Below are 21,257 nucleotides of genomic sequence, written 5' to 3'. Positions count from 1 at the left end.
TATATATATATATATATATATATATATATATATATATATATATATATATATATATATATATATATATATATATATATATTCATTTTTAACAGATTAGAATGTTTAGAATATTTTATTTTAATTTTTTTGTTTTTCTTCCTGCTCCTGTCAGCAGCTCTTCACATGAGACACATTGTTCCAAGAGGCACAATTGTTGTTTCTCATTTTGTTTTTTCATTCAGGACAAATGATGCTGTGTTCAGGGTCTTAATAAATAGTTTTTGCAAATCATTATTTAAATGTTTTATCAAAATGAGTAAAATGTTCACATATGAGGACATTTGATTTACATAATTTTTTCTCAGAAACTACATAATGTAAAAAAAATAATTCTTTGTATTTAGACTCATCAGGTCCCAGCCAGCCCAAATAACAAAGAGAAATTAATAAAGCATGTCATGCAAGAGCTCGGGTCTCAGGAGGTTAAAACAATTCTAAAATGTATTCTGTCTTTTTCCATTTAAAAAAAATTGTTTTGGGTGTGGCGCGAGCGTTTGGGCTGAGCCGTAGTAAACACGCACAGACGTAATGACGCAACACTCCTAGCAACCAGCATGGCGACGGAGAAGCTTGGGCTCATCTGCTTATGTTAGCTTAGCCGAGTATTAGTGCCTGTAAACGATGGACAGCGGCGATTAAAGTGCGGTAAAATGTGCCCCTCCGTGTACGTGGTGCGCGGTCAATATAATCTGGATTCACGGCTACGGTCGGTTAATATTTATGGAGAAAATGGGACGTTTTGAAGACGATATGGACTCAAGAATAGTACCATCTGGTAACTACAGTAGTATTTACGAGCTTAGGCTAGCGACGTTGCTAACATGTTGAATATTTACTCGTTTAATACAGTTTTGTTTTTAATTTATTATGATTTATTGTATGATAAATTGATTGTGCTAGCTAAAGTGGTTACAAATGCAGCTAGCCATTTTATTAAGAGGTAAATAGTGGTGTGGTTGGATGCATTTGATAGAAAATGGGTTACATCACCTATGGTCTAGTTCAACAACTGTACTTTTTTTCTTCTGGATATATCTTTCTCAAAATCAAGAGTGGAAAGTAACTAATTACAAATACTCATGTTATTCAATACCCAATGATTCATTCAATTTTATTTGTATAGCACATACAATAAAATAACTTCAGTTAATCAAAGTGCTTCACATAAATGTCAACAAAAAAACAAAAATTCAGATAACATGATACACAGGAAAAGAACAATAAAACACCAAGATATCCTGTCTAGCTAGTATTAAATGCCAGGGAGAAGAGGTTGGTTTTCAGTGAGTCATCAACTGTGTTAAAGACAGAGGATCTGACAGGCAGAGGGCGCTTTTCCATAGTCTGGGTGCTTCACAGAATAGGCTCTATCACCTCTTGCCTTGAACCTGGTTTTGGACACAGTTAGCTGGAGCCATTAGTGTAATTGAATAGATTTTTGGGGCAATCATTGTAATTATTTAATTACAATTTGTAATTAGTTACATTTCAAATCATAGAAATTATCATAGACTGTATATATAAATAGATAACCTGCTAGCCACCATGTTCCAGTTAAGAAGTGAGCATGGGCATGCATCTGGCTCTATCACTTTCTATTGAAAAAACATCTCCCCTCTCTCTACAAGTGCGGCTGTTAGGTTCGTCATTTTGGTCTTAAATTGTTCGATTTACCCCACTCTACATGATCCTGGGGTTTTTATTTCGCTATCGTGGTCGTAACTCAGGATAGGAACATTAATAACAGACCAATGAGGTGTCTTCTTTTCCCAAGGTCTCTTGGGCTAGTTTTAGCAACAGGTTTGATTAACATTGTTGCTAAGCGCCTGCATCGCTGGTTTAGCAGGGAGCAGGCGGAAAGGGACTTTACCTTCAACAGCCTCGCTCCAGATTGGCTCTTTGGTTGCTCTGATACTTGTGGTCGTAATTTCAAATATGGCACTCTGCTTCAAATTCGCCCCTGTAACTGTTAACCTCAATTATCTGAGCTTCATTTGAGTGGTGCTGAATGCTATGGGTGACGTCACATTACCTTAGTGTTTCCCTTAGACTATGCAAGTTACGGAGTACTGTACAAGTCGAAATCCATGTCTCTCCCTTTTTGACTGATCAAGTTTGGTATAAAAGTGTGATGAAAAGTCTTCTAAAATCTTATAAAAACTAACTTGTAACTGATACTCATATTTTTTGTCTGTACTATATGCTTTTACTTATACAATTTTGGCAGCAGTACTTGTTTTTTACCACATTATTAGCCATGTAACTACTTGATACAATAATACTGGTTCTTCAATCCTGCCCCTGTCTGAGAGAAGGACAAAAGCACATGTACTGCCTGTAAACTACGAGCTGCACTGTGCTGTTATGCAAGAGGTGTTCAATGTAATAGTGGTTACCTACTTTGCTGAACTATAATAACTTAATAATAAAGTTCTGTTTATTCTCTTCCTCCTTTAGGTAGTGCGTCTTCCGCCTCTGGGTACAGTCTCCGTTCAAGGGGATCCAGTGCAAAGATTAGCCGTAAGTATATACAAAACATAGTAAAAGAAAAATTCAAATATGTCAACTGGACAAAAATTTATTTGAGTGAAGATGTTTGTTTACAGTTTCTGTTTTTGGTTAGGTCTAATGAGCTACTCTAAGTATGGACTGTGCCTGAGTCATATTTAGCATAATCGTTCAGACCCCTAATGGATGCTCTCACACCTATTAGCGTACTGGCTAGCTCTATTGTTTTCCTTGTTTAGATTTAGATCTGAGGATGGAGTTATAAATAGTAAGTACAGTATAAAGAGTCTAAGGCCTTAGACATCATCAATCTATCAACAAACAGAAACTAACACAGAATGGTGTGTTAGTTTAAGTGTGTCATGATGTCAGTTTTCCCTGTCCTCCCGTGCTCTCTCCCCCTCCCCTACCTGTGTGTCTGGAGCTGGGTGGAGTGCCTGACTCCTCCCGTGCACACCTGGGGTGCATCAGCCTAATCACCACCACCTGCTGCTGAGTACAAGAAGGCTTGGCAGTCTACACTCGGTGCCAGACCGTCCGCGTGTAAAACGTGAATGTTTCTAGCTAAGCTTTGTTATTTGGTACTTTCCTGCAAATGCTCATTTGGATTTATGCACCCTCCAGATTCCTGCCTCCACTCGCCCAGCTCCTGCCGTCACGTTCCAGTCCCGGTATCGTCTCCTGCTCGTCTCGTCTCCGGCTCGTCTCGTCTCCTGCTCGTCTCGTCTCCTGCTCGTCTCGTCTCCTGCTCGTCTCGTCTCCTGTCCGGTCCTGGTCTCTGGTTTGTCACCCGCTCCCCGCTCTGGTCTTCGTCTGCTCCGCCCGCCCTGGTACCGCACCTGCTTCTATCCCCGTCCTGGTCCTGTCCTGCCCGCCTCTACCTGCACCGCACCCGCCTGACCCGTCTCCCGCTCCCCGGTTCCTGTACCTGCTCTTGTGACCTGTTTAAAGACTGCATTTTCACCGCTGTAAATAAACACTGTTAAAACTGCTCTGGTCTGCATCCTTTGGTCCTATCCGCACCGTTACGACAGAACGGTCTGGCCACTATGGACCAAGCAGGCTCAGACCCGGACCAGACGCGCCGCCTCACGCACTCTCACCCCGAGGCGGTGCTGGGTCAGCATGAACAATCCATTCGAACTCTATTGGAGCTAAATCAGACATTGTCCCAGCAGGTGGCACAGCTTAACCACCAGGTGGCCGCGCTCCTCGTCACCCCGCCTGCTGCAGCTGGAGCGCCGCCACGCCTCCCGGAGCCGAGAGGCACGGATCCGGAGCCGTATGCTGGACAACCTCACCTCTGTCGCGGATTCCTGTTCCAGTGCGAGTTCATGTTCCAGCAATGCCCTTCTCGTTTCAGCTCGGGGGCCACCAAGATCCGGTATATATGTGGATTACTCCGGGGCAGAGCTCTCCAGTGGGCAGAGGCGCGCCTAATGAAGACGTCTGTGGATAGCCTGGATTTTAATGAATTTGTGTCCACGTTTAAGCTGGTGTTTGACCACCCGCACTACCAGGACAATGCTGCCTCCCGGTTATTGACTCTCAGCCAGGGCTCCAGGACGGTAGCGGATTATTCCATTGAGTTCTGGACACATGCGGCGGAGCTGGACTGGACGGACAGCGCGCTGCGGGCTGTGTTTGTGCGGGGCCTGAACGAGACTTTGAAAGATGAATTGGTTTCCCGGGACGAACCCCCCGACCTGCGGAGCCTCATCTCCCTCACTCACCGTATTGACAACCGGCTACGGGCTCGTCGCCGAGAGAGACGCCGGTCACCGGTCCCGCCGGAGCCACGCGCTGCCCCGCCCCCGCCAGATGAGCCCATGCAACTCGACAGGACCCTTGTGTCGGCCGAGGAGCGTCAACGGAGGCGTCGCCTGGCCGGGGCTTGCCTCTACTGCGGTGAGCGCGGACATTATGTGGTCACTTGCCCAGTTCGGCCAAAAGGGGGGGCCCACCAGTAGCGCTGGGAGTACTGGTGGGCGAGCAACACATCCTGGACTCTACTAATAGACTGCGGCTCAGCGCCACCCTGTGCGTTCGCACAGAGACTTTATGCGTTTCCGCCCTTATCGACTCCGGGGCTGAGAAGGACTTTATTGATGCCCAAGTCGCGGAGCAGCTCGGGGTCTACCTGGAGCCCCTCGAACGCCCCTTAAATGCCCAGGGGCTCAATGGACGTTTTCTGGGGCACATCACCCACATCACAGAACCTGTCACCGTGATTCTGTCCGGCAACCACCAAGAGAACCGTCAGTTTCATGTCCTGTCCTCCTCCGCTTCTCCTCTGGTCCTTGGTTACCCCTGGCTACGCGCCCACAACCCTGTTTTCGATTGGGCCAGGGGCGGAGTTTCGGGCTGGAGTCCCGATTGCCACGCCAAGTGCCTTCGGTCCGCCCTCCCTCCGGCCGGGAGGTCCGTTCCTGTCGCCGATCCGTCCCCAGACACCCCCAATCTGTCCTCGGTGCCTGCTGAATATCACGACCTGGGGGAGGTTTTTAGCAAGAGCAAGGCCCTCTCTTTACCGCCCCACCGCCCATATGACTGCGCCATTGACCTCCTGCCGGGTGCCCCACTACCATCTAGCAGGCTATATAACCTGTCTAAACCTGAACGCGAGTCAATGGAGGACTATATCCGTGGGTCCCTTGCTGCCGGAATCATCCGCCCGTCCACTTCACCCGTGGGAGCGGGGTTCTTCTTTGTGGCCAAGAAGGACAAATCCCTGCGGCCTTGCATTGATTATCGGGGTCTGAACAATATAACTGTAAAGAATAAATACCCGCTACCCCTACTGGACTCGGCATTTACGCCCCTCCACGGTGCGACCATCTTTTCCAAGTTGGATTTGCGGAATGCGTACCACCTGGTGCGCATCAGGGAGGGAGACGAATGGAAGACGGCCTTCAAGACACCCCTGGGACATTTCGAATACTTGGTTATGCCCTTCGGTCTCACCAACGCCCCTGCCGTATTCCAAGCCCTCATCAACGATGTGCTCCGTGATTTCCTTAACCGATTCATCTTTGTTTACTTGGATGACATCTTGATTTTCTCGCGGTCCCCCCAGGAGCATCACCAGCACGTTCGCCAGGTTCTCCAGCGCCTCCTCGAGAATAAACTGTTCGTGAAAGCTGAGAAATGCGAGTTTCACGCAGAGGAGGTCAGCTTTTTGGGCTTCATTGTGGGGCGGGGCCAAGTAAGAGCTGATCCTGAAAAGATCCAGGCTGTCACTGAGTGGCCCATTCCTACCAACCGGAGACAGCTCCAGAGATTTATCGGCTTTGCCAATTTTTATAGACGTTTCATCCGGGATTTTAGTAGGGTTATCTCGCCCTTAACTAAACTCACCTCTCCTGCTTTGCAGTTTGCCTGGTCCCCTGAGGCGCAGACAGCCTTCGAGAAGCTTAAGAGACTATTTACCTCCGCTCCCATCCTGCACCAGCCCGACCCTTCACGGCAATTCATCGTGGAGGTCGACGCCTCCGACTCGGGAGTGGGGGCCGTGCTTTCGCAGAGGTTCGACCCCCACAACCGCCTCTGTCCCTGCGCCTTCTTTTCCCGGCGATTGTCCTCGGCCGAGGTCAATTATGACGTGGGGGATCGGGAGCTCCTTGCCGTAAAGCTGGCCTTGGAGGAGTGGCGCCACTGGCTCGAAGGGGCGGAGCAACCATTCATCGTCTGGACCGACCATAAAAACTTGGAGTACATCCAGTCCGCCAGGCGCCTCAATCCCCGTCAAGCTCGTTGGTCCCTCTTCTTCAGCCGCTTCAACTTTCTCCTCACCTACCGCCCCGGATCTCGGAACGTCAAACCAGATGCCCTCTCCCGCCAGTTCGCCCTGGAGGATAGCCCGGTCACCGCAGAAACAATTATCCCCTCCTCGTGTGTGGTGGCTGCGGTCCATTGGGAAATCGAGGACACCGTCCGAGAGGCCCAGACCAACGACCCCGACCCAGGTAACGGCCCTCCAGATAAACTGTTTGTTCCCGATTCTGTCCGGTCTCAGGTGCTCCAGTGGGTCCATGCCTCCCGTTTCGCCTGCCATCCTGGTGCCGGTCGCTCTCTCTCCCTCCTCAGGAGACGCTTCTGGTGGCCCACGATGGACACAGACACCCGGGCTTATGTCGCCGCCTGCCAGGTATGTGCTCGGGCCAAGGCCTCCCACTCACCCCCTTCTGGTCTCTTGCATCCTCTCCCAGTTCCTCGTCGCCCTTGGTCCCACATCGCCTTGGACTTCGTGACGGGCCTTCCCCCTTCCCAGGGGAACACGGTGGTTCTCACCATTGTGGACCGCTTCTCCAAGGCCGCCCATTTCGTTGCCCTGCCTAAGCTCCCCACAGCCAAAGAAACTGCCGACCAGCTGACCAGTCATGTCTTCCGACTCCACGGCATCCCGGTGGACATCGTGTCCGACAGAGGGACCCAATTCACCTCTCAGGTATGGCGGTCTTTCTGCGACAGTTTGGGGGCCACGGTCAGCCTCACGTCCGGGTTCCACCCACAATCTAATGGGCAGACGGAGCGGGCCAACCAAGACCTGGAGTCGGCTCTACGGTGCACAGCCTCCGCCAACCCCGCGACCTGGAGTACTCACCTGCCCTGGATAGAGTACGCTCACAACTCCCTCGTGAGTTCCGCCACTGGTATGTCCCCCTTCGAGGCATCGCTGGGATACCAACCCCCTCTCTTCCCCACGGAGGAGAGGGACCTCGCCGTCCCGTCTGTTCAGCGCCATCTCCAGCGCTGTCGCCGGATCTGGAAGAAGGCCAGGGCGGCCCTTCTTCGGGCTGGAGCGCGCACTAAGGCGACGGCCGATCGCCACCGTGTCCCGGCGCCCGTATACCAACCTGGCCAGATGGTTTGGCTCTCCGCCAAGACGATCCCGCTGAAGACGGACTCCCGTAAGCTGTCCCCCCGATTCCTGGGACCGTTTAAGATCATGAGGATCATAAATCCATCGGCGGTGCGCCTCCAGTTACCCCCGTCTCTCCGGATTCATCCGACCTTTCACGTCTCCCAGGTTAAACCAGTCCGGACCAGCGACCTGTGCCCTCCGGCCGATCCCCCACCGCCCGCCCGAGTCATTGACGGCCACCCGGCGTTCACCGTCCGCCGCCTGATTGACGTTCGTCGCCGTGGTAGGGGCCTCCAGTACCTCGTCGATTGGGAGGGTTACGGTCCGGAGGAGCGATCCTGGGTGCCCAGGGCACGCATTCTGGATCCCGACATGGTGAGAGACTTCCACCGCGCTCATCCTGACAAGCCTGGGGGTCCACCAGGAGGTGGACCTTAGGGGGGGGGTACTGTCATGATGTCAGTTTTCCCTGTCCTCCCGTGCTCTCTCCCCCTCCCCTACCTGTGTGTCTGGAGCTGGGTGGAGTGCCTGACTCCTCCCGTGCACACCTGGGGTGCATCAGCCTAATCACCACCACCTGCTGCTGAGTACAAGAAGGCTTGGCAGTCTACACTCGGTGCCAGACCGTCCGCGTGTAAAACGTGAATGTTTCTAGCTAAGCTTTGTTATTTGGTACTTTCCTGCAAATGCTCATTTGGATTTATGCACCCTCCAGATTCCTGCCTCCACTCGCCCAGCTCCTGCCGTCACGTTCCAGTCCCGGTATCGTCTCCTGCTCGTCTCGTCTCCGGCTCGTCTCGTCTCCTGCTCGTCTCGTCTCCTGCTCGTCTCGTCTCCTGCTCGTCTCGTCTCCTGTCCGGTCCTGGTCTCTGGTTTGTCACCCGCTCCCCGCTCTGGTCTTCGTCTGCTCCGCCCGCCCTGGTACCGCACCTGCTTCTATCCCCGTCCTGGTCCTGTCCTGCCCGCCTCTACCTGCACCGCACCCGCCTGACCCGTCTCCCGCTCCCCGGTTCCTGTACCTGCTCTTGTGACCTGTTTAAAGACTGCATTTTCACCGCTGTAAATAAACACTGTTAAAACTGCTCTGGTCTGCATCCTTTGGTCCTATCCGCACCGTTACGACAAAGTGTAGTTAACTCCTCTCTTCAGATATAAGGCAGTATCCATTAGTAATCTCACCAGAATTGAAGAAGTGATTTGGATTAACAGCAAAACGTCTTCACTCTAAATACTCAAAATCCATTTGACAGAATAGAATTTTTCTTAAAATAAAAATAAATAAAACATAACTGGTGATAATACAGTAACCTTAATAATATTTTGACTATAAATTCCATAAGATTTAAATGTTTTGCCTGGTAAGCATGTTCAAATCAAATATAGCTTTTACTTGTACCAGTTGTATTGCTGATTTATTTTTAATTACAAAGACACTGGACATGATGGCCAAGGTGTTATGTTATAAGTTGATGTTTTGTTCTCACCTCACACAAGTCAGCCAGTTTCAGTGTTGAAATCCAGTTGGTTTAGACCTAAAACAACTCTCTCTAATCTGAATCGTCACTACGTAAACCCCAGCTCCTGCAGCCAATCATTAACTTGTATGTGTCCTCCATATGCAGCTTATGGCATATTAATATTTTTCATTGTATAACAAGTCCACCTTACCATGACTTTCAATATCTATATGTTTTGTGTAATTCAACTTCATATTATAGTATTCATGTGTGTACTTTCCCATCTTTTTAGCGTTCTGCCCCCGCTCCTCCAGTAAACTCACCCAGTCCATCATCAAGGATCACATGATTTCTCACTACAAGAAGGTTTACTCGGCCAAAGGTAAGACAGAGGCTGCACAGTCAAGATTTCCTGTTGGTAGAAAAATTGGATTGTTGTGCTGGATTCCAGTTGGTAAAGATAATGTAGTAGATGAGTTGATATAATACAAGAATTTCAGACTTGATTTTGAAACTATGGAATTCACTCAATACTCGATACCAATTGCAGTACCACAATAAAGATAAAATATGGCTTTTTTAGTAATAGAATGTAATTGTCCTATACAAACCTGCTGAAATGAGTATCTAGTTTTGATATTAGTTTTAGTATCTTTTGACAACCCTGGAATAGCACCGAATAGAATAAACTTTAGGAAAATTTGTCCTGAACTCAATAATTGCCACATAACATTAGAAAGTCTCAAGTTGTTCAGTAGTTACTTGAAAGATAAATAACAGCTACATAACACATCTGGATCATTTTTCTCTTTTTTATTTTTGCTTTAAGGAAATAATTTTTTCCTTGTTTGCACTGGCACTGGTATTGGTTAATATCGGGTGTCTGTATACACTGGTGTAAGAATGTGTGTGTGAAGGCAAGGCAAGGCAGGTTTATTTGTATAGCACAATTTGTACACAAAGTAATTCAAAGTGCTTTAAAGAATAAGAAAAGAAAATCACACAAATCAAAAAATAAATTATCACAAATAATCCTCATAAAATCACCATTTAAACAGAAGAGTGCAGATTAAAAACCTTTTAGTCAAATGCACAGCTAAACAAAACTGCCTGGATTTAAACATTGTCAAAGTAGAGACCTGTCTCACATCTTCAGGAAGACTGTTCCAGGTTTTAGCGTCATAAAATTGAAACGCTGAATCTCCATGTTTAGTCCTGACTCTGGGCACCAGCAGGAGGCCGGCCCCTGAAGTCCTCAGAGTGTGAGATGGTTCATGTGGCACTAACATGTTGGAGATGTGCTCCGGTGCTGGTCCATGGAGAGACTTGTACTTGAGCTGCTTTAAAGTCTATTCTCTGAGCAGCAGGAGCCAGTGCAGAGACCTGAGCACAGGACACATGTGTGAAGTACTTCCTGGTTCTAGTCAGGGCCCGAGCAGCAGTGTTCTGGATGTACTGCAGCTGTTTTAATGCCAGTGAGCAGTTACAGTAGTCTAACCTACTGGAGACAAATGCATGGATGAGTTTCTCTAAGTCTGGCTTTGACAGTATACCTTTGATTTTTGCAATGTTTTTTGGATGGTAAAAAGCTGCAGATGTTATTGATTTGATGAGGCTGTTAAAGTTCAAGTCTGAGTCTATTATTACGCCTGATTTGAAGGTTTTAGAGAGAGACTGGATTTGACTGCTGACACTTTATCTTTGTTTTTGTGGACCAAAGACTATGATTTCAGTCTTGACTGAGTTTAGCTGGAGAAAGTTGTTTTGCATCCACACACTGATCTGTTAATGCAGTGGCAGAGTGAATCCACTGGTCCATATTCACCTGCTGCCAGTGAGTCATAGATCTGAGTGTCATCTTTATAGTTATGGTAGGACACATTATTGCTTCGTATTAAGAGCAGCATGTAGAGACTGAAGAACAGGGTGAGTGAATGGGTGAGCGGTTCCTTGATGTAAAGTGCTTTGAGTGAGTAGAAGGTGGAAAAGTGCTATATAAACATTAGACCATTTACCATTGTTTTGTTCTATTGATTTATGATGAGGTGACATTATCGAGCTTAAAAAGCACATAGTAAGAGATGAAGAATAACTTAATAAGATTGTGATAATGTACTAGAACCCATTAGGCACAGATTTACTGTGCAATACTCACTGTGGCTGTATGAAACTGTTGTTTTGTGTGTCATGTGTTCTGTTGTGAAATATGTTGCAAAAGGTGTAATTAACTTGAATATTCAAATGTGTTGCTCTCCCATCACAGCTGCTATCGACACCTCCGTGCCCAAAAGTCTGCTCTACAGTGTCAAGTGTAAGTGGGAAATACATATCTGCATCTATGTACCGTGTGTCTCTCTTTAGCTCCTGTAATAAAATGTTCTATCTTGTTTTCAGACAATGATCAGCTGAAACGAGGAGGGACACAGAACAGCATGAGGCCACAGTCAGCTCATTCCCTCTCCCAGAGCAGCCGAACGGGTTGTTCTCCAGCACAGGTACAGAACAAGAACAAACACACTGGTGCATATTAACTAGAAATGTGTTAAAATGGCTAATTTCACAAACCTGGCTCACACATAGACTGTATATATAAATGGCCATAGCTAACCCGCTAGCCACCACGTTCCAAATAGGAAGTAAGAATGGAGCTTTCGGCTCCATTGACACTGGCTCCAATTCACTATCCATTGGAAAATTGTCATCCCTCTCTCTGTAACTGCTGCTGTCAGGCTCGTCATTTTAGTCTTAAATTTCATATTGACCCGCTCTACATGATCCTGGTATTTTTATTTCACTACTGTGTACGTAACTTTGGATATGAACATTAATAATAGACAAATCAGGCATCTCCTTTCCCCCAAGGTCGGTCCCACTACCATCAACAGTTTTGACAGCGTTGCTAAGCTCCTGCTAGCTGTTAAACCAGCGTTGCAGGTACCGTCAATCGCCTCTCTATTGCAACTGGGCTCCAAATTCACCCCTATAACTACTAGCCTCGATGAGCTTCATTTGACTGGAGCTGAACACTATGGGTGACATTACACTCCCTTAGTCCACTTCTTTATACAATCTATGGGCTCACACCAGACTGATATATGTAGCTTTTTATTCTTGTAGCTTTTGTTCTACACATTATCAATATGAGCTGGCTCTTAGTGAAAGTCATTGGGACCTGGGATTTTCACAATAGCGGAACAAGTTGAGAAATCAAACTTTTGTTGCATCCAGTTGAGAGAAAATGCTCACAAATGCTCAAAGAGCTTACCTCTGCACAGTTTTCAATACAATAAAATACTATCTGTATATATATATAATAATCTGTATTTCTGAAGTACTTCTGTCAGCGTTGCCATGTTTGATTTGTTTCGTTTCTGAGCTTCACCTTTGGCTCCACTCAAACCACAGTGCTGCTCTCTGATTGGTCCATTGTCAGCGAGTGAATTCTGGAGGTTTTGAGCTTTCACATAAAACATGGCCTGTCCATATACTGAGAAGGTCTGATCCATAGCAAAAACTGAAGAAGCGGCTTGGATGAGCAGCGAAACGTCTTCACTCCTACAATGATTTGTCCAGTTGACAGATTTAAACTTCGTCATTTGCTACTGAGAATGAGAAAAACTTATGCCTTCTATCTAGAGATTAAGGCTCTGGTAAAGACTCACTTGTTATTGTAGTATCTTTTTAAAGTAACTGTAACTGTGCAGACTACATACAGTTACTTTAGATTATTTATTATGATGATTTCACTTTATTATAGCTAATATTTAATTTCTTGTTATTGCTGACAGAGTAGCAGTAGAGCACACACACTGATCTTATGGTCTGACCCCACAGAGCAGACTGTCTCTCCAGTTCGACCGAGGCCCTTCCCTGTCTTCCGGCAGCTCCTTGTCCTCCACCCCCAGACCAAGCACCTCCTTCCACCCGAGAAGCACTGTGTACCCAACCTACAGCAAAGAGCATCACCACCCACGCCCCTCCTCTGAGCACAGGCACCGGACCACCCTACACAACTCACTCACCTCAGCCATTGGTGGGTAGTACTGTACTGTTACATTTACATTTGAAGGAATTGTACTTTTCACCATACTTTTTATTTTTATTGAAGTGCTGATCTACGTTATAATGTTGTTTCCTCATCGCAAATATACCTGGAGTTGTGTTTTGTTTTATTCACATTTTTAACACACAAATCCTGCATATTTAGGCTGAGTTCTCTCAAACAGAAAACACGCTGTTCCACTTTCTGATGTCATGTGGTAATACAAGAAATGCTCCACTGTGTTTTTAAACTCCATACACCTTCACTAGAATCATTTGGATAATTTCAGACCTGGAATTGCCAATCTCTACTAAACAAAAGGTAAAAGGTAGGTGTTAACATAAAAACTATTGCTTCATGACATCACAAGGTGGAACATTGGAGTATTTTGAGCTTTGGAGATGCAGACAAACTAATAACAAAGGATTACTCAAACATGTGTGAATGAAACAAAACACAACTCCTTGTATGTTTTGAGGAGGTAACAACATTATAACATGGCTAAAACCTTTAATCACAATTATTTTGGGTTTTATAATCATGACATCAAATTTCAATATCATCTTATGCCTTTACTCTCCCCACCTCTGCACAAGCCGGCGCAGATCAACCCTTCAGCTACAGAACCTTCCAGGACCCCGTTCAGAAGACCTACAGTGGAGACCTTCTGGAGAAACATGCACAGCGCTTCACTGAAGATAAGCCATTTACCCCCAAGACGCTGAAAACAGATCAGAGCTCCTACCTGTCCAAGTACAGGTACTACAGGAGCCCTCAGAGGACCACTCAGGACAGCCACAGCTCAAGCCTTAACCAGAAGCTGCACAAAAGGTATGGAGGAAAAAAAAAAGAAAAATCCTGAATCCACTTTTATATGCTGTTTTAATAACGTTATCTACTGTTCATAGCTATATATTTTTTTACTTTAGAGCAACGTAGGTAAATTTGCAGCTTTCTGGTAAAAAACACCTAAATCTAAATTTGTGCTGCCTTCAGTGGCCTCTGCAGTTTGCTAGTACTTGATGACATCACACAGAACTGCCCTGATTACAGCAAGGTGTTTCTGGTTATAAATAGCTAGCTGCAGGGGCGATGTTTGAAGTGCGGATGCCTGTTAGACCAATCACACTGTTTCTCATACATTCAGATATGGTTGTGGGTGGAGATTAGGTGTTTAGTCCTGCTTTAAAGAACCCACATTATGTGAAATAAACTGTTTGAGCTTTTAATCATATCCCCTCGTCACAAACATACCTGGAAATGTGTTTTGTTTTATTGATACTTGTTTCATGAATCCATTCATACAAAGCCATCTTCTCTGAGCCTCAAAACTACTCTATTTGCAATTTGCCTGTTTTGTTGTGTCACAGGTATCAATACTGCAGCACATTCCAGGTAAAAAAAACAAAAAAACAAAACAAAAACACAAACCTTGGAACTACTGAATTGGAACTACTCAAATTGCATTGTAGATTCAATTGATACTTTGCAGCTGATGTCATCAACATTCCCCAGGGCTGTGATGCTAACTGAAGGTACTACTCTATCTGAAGCTCTGTTACCCAAGTTGGACTTTACTCTGAGCTTTGTTTTAACACAATCTGACCAGAAAGAAGTGATTTAGCTGGAACTACAGCAGGTGAGCTGATTTGTGCTGTTAAAGAAGTCTCTCTTAAATAACATCACAGTCACAAGCTAGCTAGCATTAGCCATCAGTTTTTCAGTTCGTCACTCTCACCTTTTTTGTTGAAAATTAAACACCGAAACAGGACCATGGACACTCGCATTGATCACAGGCTCCTGAAAATGTGTTGTTTAGTTCCATTTTGGGTTTTTTTCATGAGTTTTCAGACCATCTTAAAACTTTTTGGCAGTGTTTGCAACTGAGTGCTTTGTGTCCTCTTGGCAACTGCTAAACATTTCACCATATACACACATGTTGAACATCCCCAGCGTGTATCAAAGTATCAATTGGGACGAATCTTCCAGCCCTAATCAATACCTTTTCATGTGCAATGTAATATAAAGCTACATATGACATATTGATTTATCCTTGTGTTTTTGTCAAACAGCACAAGTAACAGAAAAAGCACACAGGAACTTGATGATCGATCTCAGGTATGTTTACAGTGTCCTAATGTGTATATTTAGTATATTGTAATAACTTGGTTTGTAGTAATCAAGTATTTACAAGTTATATACTTAGATTTATTATTAAAGAAATTGTACTTTTATTGACGTAACAGTACTCTTGAGTAAAAGTTGTGGTTCCTCTTCCCACTGTGAGTAAGTCTATGAGTGACAAACGTTACTCTTACTTCTGTATAATTTTTGGCTACTCTGCCCACCCCTGAATATGTTGCATTCACGTTCATGACATCATAATCTCAGATGTTTGGTGAGGGCCTATATAACTCAATTTTATCATTATTTGTTTGGGATTGGCTTCACAAACTTGTCATGTTAATCTGGTTTAAAGTCCTTTCAGCTGACAACAATCACTTCTTTGGGGTTGAATAACGGCACCACTTTCTAAAGCTATTGTAATGAGTTTTTTTAACTTGGGTTTATTAATAGTGACGGAAAAGACGTCTAACTTTGTGCCATTTTTTGTTTTATGTGGATAGGCCCAGTAATTACAGAGATATTACCCATAAAACAGGTCAACACATTTACAATCTGACAGTTAAACAGCAAACTCCACCGTTGACCTCTGACCTGTCCTCCAGTTCAGTTTCCTATTGTTTTTATTGTGATGTTGAACAATTCTCCTTGTGATTTGGTTAGAGTCTAAAGACATCACTTCACTTATTTTTAAAGATTGGATAATTTTTCTTTTTCTTCCAGGGATTCAGCACAGACCACGAGTTGTCTGAGGACGACTTGAGCCACTCGTATTTGTCTACTACGAGAGACCACAAAAGCAAAGAGCTGGATGTGTCCCGCTCCTATCACAGGTGCTCATTAGTAATACTGCACTTTCATAGGAGGCGGATTAAACCTTATTCTTTTTGAGCTTTACATCATGGTATAATAAGTGTTTGAGGTGACAACAGCTCAGGCGGCAGATAGGCCTGTCACAGTGATTACTATATCGACTGTTCTATAAATGACGATGGAACAATAGCTTTTGGGGGTCAATAGGGGGGGCGACTGTAGCTGAGTTAGTAAAATGTTTGTCCACTGATCCGAAGGTTGGCAGTGTGATTACAGGTCCCAAAGATAAATGCTGTCGTTGTGTCCTTGAGCAAGACAATTATTAGTTAGCACATAGCTGGTTAGCCTTCGCAGTGCAGTTGAAAGTCTATGAGGAAAAAATGAAAGGAAATTTTACTTTCGGAGCCAGAGCCGACTTCGAAGGTCGAGCTCCATTTACTTGAGCAATATATCACACTTCAGAATGTGTAACAGGCCTAGTGGTAGAGTAGTCATGTTAGGGCCTTGGGCAAGAATTCAAACCTGACTTGTAAAATACTCTGTAAAAGAAACAGCCTACTCAAATTCAAATCAGTTAAAATAAAGACTACCCAGTCGTTTTAAATGTAGAATACTTCAGTTTGTGGTGAAACACAAATGTGTTCTCCGGTGAAATGTTCATTTGTGTAGTGTTTAACATGTCGTCAGTCACTTCCACCCATAGCTCTCTGTCCACTGCCTTATCTTTAATTATGTATTCATTTTAGCGTGACTCAGCAAAAAACGTCATAGAGATAAACTTGAACAGGAAGTAGTGATGCGTGTTACTGGACACAGTTGTGCACAGAGACAATTAGGATTTTATGGGCAAAGCAGGGAAATGGGCTAAAAATAACTATAGGCTGTATAGATAATAAAATAAAATAAATAAAAAATTGTGCAGGTGCAGCATCTGGAGTAACACCTAACTGCGTAACAAGGTGGACCAAATTGTTTTGAGATTTGCAGAGGGAGAGTCTAAATATGCAGTATTCAAACGTGTGAATGAAACAAAAACACAACTCAAGTATTTTTTGTGAGAGTTTTAAAAGTATATAATGGACAATACATTAATATAAATTTAAGAAAACATTTTACACCCCAAAACCTTATTTTTTTTAATCTAGCTATTTATGTTTTATCAACTTCACTTCCTTATTCAGAAAGTTTGATTTTATAAAGCTGGAATTGTGATCTAATAGACAATGTAAAAAATTAAAGTGAATTCACTGTTGTTTGGTCACAGTGTCAGTAATTCTGAATAATCGTAAAATCATGATTTCCAGTTTATTCTCACAATAACTGAAATACTAAACATCCCTATTTTTGTTGGAACACCAAACCACATGAAAGCATATGGTTAAATCTCAAATAGACTAATTAAAGGTCCTATTTAATCCAAAATTGACTTGTGAGCTTTTAGTCATGTTATAATGCTGTCCCCTTCTCAAAAACAGACCTGGAGTTGGGTTTTGTTTCATTCACACATGTTTGAGTAAACCTTTATTGTTAGCCTGTCTACATCCCCAAAGCTCAAAATGCTCTGTTCCACCTTGTGATGTCATCAAGTGGTAGCTTTCAAGTTAACACCTACCTTTTACCTTGTGTTCAGTAGAGATTGCCAATTTCTGGTCTGAAATGATCCATATGATTCTAGTGAAGGTGTATGGAGTTTAAAAACACAGTGGAACACTTCCTGTACTACCTCATGACATCACAAGTTGGAAGTGTTGGTATGTTTTCTGTTTACGTGAACTAAATATGGAGGGTTTGTGTGTTAAACATTTGAATGAAACAAAACTCCAGGTCTGTTTGTGACGAGGAAACAATATTATAACATAGATCAGAAAATGGTGTAATATGGGCCCTTTCAAGCAAAATATACTTTTCTAAAACTTTACTGTTTTCTCCCAGGGTTTCCTATGGAAGCACAAAGTCCTCCATTTCTAGAAGTGTTGCAGAAGAGTAAGTTCATTTGGTAGTTTTAGTATTATAGTGTTGTAGATACTGACCACTCTATACTCACACGTCTCACTTTGTTTGTACCAGAGAGGAGGAGCTGAGGTGCCTGGAGTTTATAACTGCTGTGACTGATGACATCTTGTCCAGAGGATTCATCTCCGACAGGTCAGACATGTTCACTTTAAATGCACACAGCTGTAGAGTTGCATTTACTGAGCGTCTTTCAATCATAAACTGTGTAAAGAAGTGGACTAAGTGAGTGTGACGTCATCCATAGCGGTTGGCTCCAGCTTAATGCAGCTCATCGAGGCTAGCGGTTATACTGCTGGATTTGGAGCCGAGTTTCATATCTGGAATTCCGACTGCGAGTATCATAGCAACCAAAGCCAATCCGTAGCCAGGCTGTTGAAAGTAACGCCCCTTCCCACCTGCACCGCTGGTTTAGCAGGGGGTGAGTGCTTAGAAATGCTGTCAATCAAACCTTTTGCTAACGCTAGCGGGCGCGACCTCGGGGAAAAAAAGGCACCTGATTTGTCTATTATTAATGTTCATATCTTGATTTAGAGACAGAATAGTGAAATAAAAAAAACACCAGGATCATGCAGAGCTGGTCAAAATGAACATTTTAAGACCAAAATGACAAATCTGACAACAGCAGTTACACAGACAGGGGTAACAGTTTTTCAATACAAAGCTATTTGGAGCCAAAGTTGATGGAGCCGGAAGCGCCCATGATCACTTCCTGTTTGGAAAGCGACGACTAGTGGGTTAGTTATGTCCATTTATATATACAGTCTGTGCTCTCGATACGTAGCTGATGGTGAAAGGAGGAATTACAATAGGGCTGTAGTTGACCAATGTTTTTTATTGACCAATTATTTTAAATGATTTAAAGAATGTATTTGGAATAGAGAAGGGAGACAATATTCAATATTTCCAGTGTCATGTTGGTGATAAATGCTTACGGCTCATTGTAACTTGCAGGGGGCGCTGGAGAGCCATTTTTAAAGATAGAATTTTAATCTACACATCATTTTGTCCAGCTTATCAAAATACACAGTTGCTGACTTGCCCTTGCCTTGTACATTCTTGCTCGGACTCTAATAATACTAATAATAAAAGAAAGTTACCATAGTAATTGCACATTTGATTACTGGTAATACTCTACTAAGTTTTGTGATCACTTGTTATTTTCTGGTCATAACATTCCTTTTTTTCCTCCTCAAAGTGTTGTTGACCGAGTGATCAATCGCCATATTGACATGAATCAATATCATCTTAATGAGGTAGGTGCTTTTTATTTTTATATATATATATTTTTTAAATTTATTTTTATATTTTTTAGTTTCTTATTTTTGTTTTAATATTTCTCCATTTCATTTCAGGGTAAAATGCGCCACCTTCTGGAGGTACTGCGCAAGGACTTAAAACAACCATGCAATTCCCCCATCAACACTTTGAATTTTGAGAGACAGGAGGAAGATCATCTGCCCAACAGTTTTCTTCAAAATATTAACTATGAAGAGACCAAAGAAGACACGGACCAATTACATTATTTATCAGATATCAAAACATCTGATTCTATAGATTACCCCAGCCCCATTTGCGCCTCAACTCTACTTTCTGAATCTGAAAAGACTTTTGTTGTAGATCAGATTGATTTAAATGGAGATAAAGGGGCTATATCTCCACATATGACTAAGTACAGTAGTTTTAGTGAAGAGGATGTACATGAGAACCAATCAGAGAATAAAAATAAAAATTATATTAGTCAATCAGAAGGGAGCGACACTCCGGTGAAAGAGCACCCTGATGTGGGGGACTTGGGGACTGCACTGGAGTCTTTGAACGTATCGGACCATTCACACTGTGATGAGGAGGAGCCCGCAAATGCAGCTGTTAGTGATGATGAATTTTAGACATTTGAATAAGTGTGTAATGTTTTGGGAAAATTTGTGTTGTTTTTATATTACCAATAAGGTGTTTAAGGTGTGTTAAGTTTTGTTTTAAGACAAATACATAAAAATAAATACATTTCTATGAGATGTATGAGATTCCAGGTTTTCTGAAATACGATAGTTTAAAATGGTGATTAAAGTGGTCTGAAGGTTGGAAGTTTTTGTAGTGGGTCATTGGTTTGAGCACTCAACTTGTAGGTTGGGAGTTTGAAACCTGCTCAGATCAGTGCATGTGTTGTTGTGTTCTTAGGCAAGATACTTCACCCAATCTCCCTGTGTATGAGGTGCCACTATTATGAGCAGACTTGTATGGCGCTAATGCCATAAATAACCTATACTAATAATTAAGGCTAACCTTTATTGCCTCAATATGGAAATCTGTCCTCCGCATTTGACCTATCCTTCAATGCCAATGTGCAGAGGGACCCATCTCCAGATCTTGACCTAGTCTTGGTCAGAACTACCTTAGCTGTTGTGCATGTTTTGGGTTGATGGAGAAAAGTGATGGGAGAGTTCCTGGAGGAAACTCACCCAGACAGCTAGCCTGGCCTATCCTGGAACCTTCTTGCTGTGAGATGAGTTTTGTTTTTTTTTTGTTTTTTTTAATGCAAATTATTGTTTATTGAATCAAATACTAATCAATACTTAAACTAGTATTGAAACTAGATACTCATTTGAGCAGGTATTAACACTAAAAAAAAGTCACATTCACAGAACAGAAATGAACCTTTCCTGAATAATCAGAACAAGTATACGCCCATGGACCAGTATGGAACCCATCTGGACCACTGAGGGATCACACAGATATAAGGCCACGTGGGGATATAAAAGAAAGTACTATGATTTAATGTTGAAAATCGCATTCTATTATCCAAATAAAGAGTGTTTTTTTTTATTATCACATATCAGAATCAGTATTGCAGATGGGGGATAGTATTCCTTGCATGCAATATTGATATATGCACACAAAAGAGGACAACCCACATTTTCTGCAAAGTATTTGTGCCTGCTATCTTAAATCAAAAATATCTGGCTTATCCATTGCAACAGTAGCCAACTCAAAGATCTACAACAACAAAGTGTTCACCACCATTGTAACATTTTAATTTTAGTTTTTATTATGAGGAGTAGCCCAACTTTTCCCTCAACTCTTTTGCAAACATCCACGAAACCAGGGGAACGCTCCACCTCTCATTGCCCAACAAAGCGGTCGATGGTGCGGGTAAATAGCGGGGTCAGCGGCCGCAGCACTTCCAGCACATTCACCGGCCGCATCACACACTTGAATTCCACCCGTCTGATGTCATGGCCCCACCGAGAAACCAGCTGTGTCCTTCCGCCGCGCTCGCACTACTTCACATTCCACAGCCTCGTTTCACCCCCAAAACCATTCATAAATATTCCACAAACATAATTAACTAGAATTTACAACTTTCAGTAATTTTTTAAAAGCTAATTTGTGTAACTTTTAT

The 21,257-nt window shown here is 43.6% G+C and overlaps 1 protein-coding gene across 1 annotated transcript; it reads left to right on the top strand.

The window, feature by feature from the left end:
* Positions 1 to 583: 583 nt before the first annotated feature.
* spata7 (spermatogenesis associated 7) lies at positions 584 to 19,871 on the top strand. Its single transcript, XM_033987762.2, has 13 exons — positions 584 to 814; positions 2,497 to 2,559; positions 9,161 to 9,250; positions 11,132 to 11,179; positions 11,263 to 11,363; positions 12,703 to 12,901; positions 13,507 to 13,741; positions 14,983 to 15,028; positions 15,758 to 15,867; positions 17,780 to 17,830; positions 17,915 to 17,992; positions 19,056 to 19,113; positions 19,213 to 19,871. The coding sequence occupies exons 1-13, from the start codon at positions 760 to 762 to the stop codon at positions 19,744 to 19,746; spliced, it is 1,668 nt and encodes a 555-aa protein (XP_033843653.1). The 5' UTR covers positions 584 to 759; the 3' UTR covers positions 19,747 to 19,871.
* Positions 19,872 to 21,257: the final 1,386 nt, after the last annotated feature.

The sequence above is a fragment of the Periophthalmus magnuspinnatus genome, chromosome 22 (genome assembly GCF_009829125.3).
Source record: "Periophthalmus magnuspinnatus isolate fPerMag1 chromosome 22, fPerMag1.2.pri, whole genome shotgun sequence".
NCBI lineage: Eukaryota > Metazoa > Chordata > Actinopteri > Gobiiformes > Gobiidae > Periophthalmus > Periophthalmus magnuspinnatus.
Note: the sequence above shows the minus strand (reverse complement) of the source record. Positions and strands in the feature narration are given on the sequence as shown.

Excerpts from the sequence above, each read along its gene's own strand:
- spata7 (XM_033987762.2), top strand. The coding sequence starts at position 760 with ATGGAGAAAATGGGACGTTTTGAAGACGATATGGACTCAAGAATAGTA. Across the intron at positions 15,029-15,757 it reads AACTTGATGATCGATCTCAG|GGATTCAGCACAGACCACGA; the intron begins GTATGTTTACAG and ends TTTTTCTTCCAG. Across the intron at positions 19,114-19,212 it reads ATCAATATCATCTTAATGAG|GGTAAAATGCGCCACCTTCT; the intron begins GTAGGTGCTTTT and ends ATTTCATTTCAG.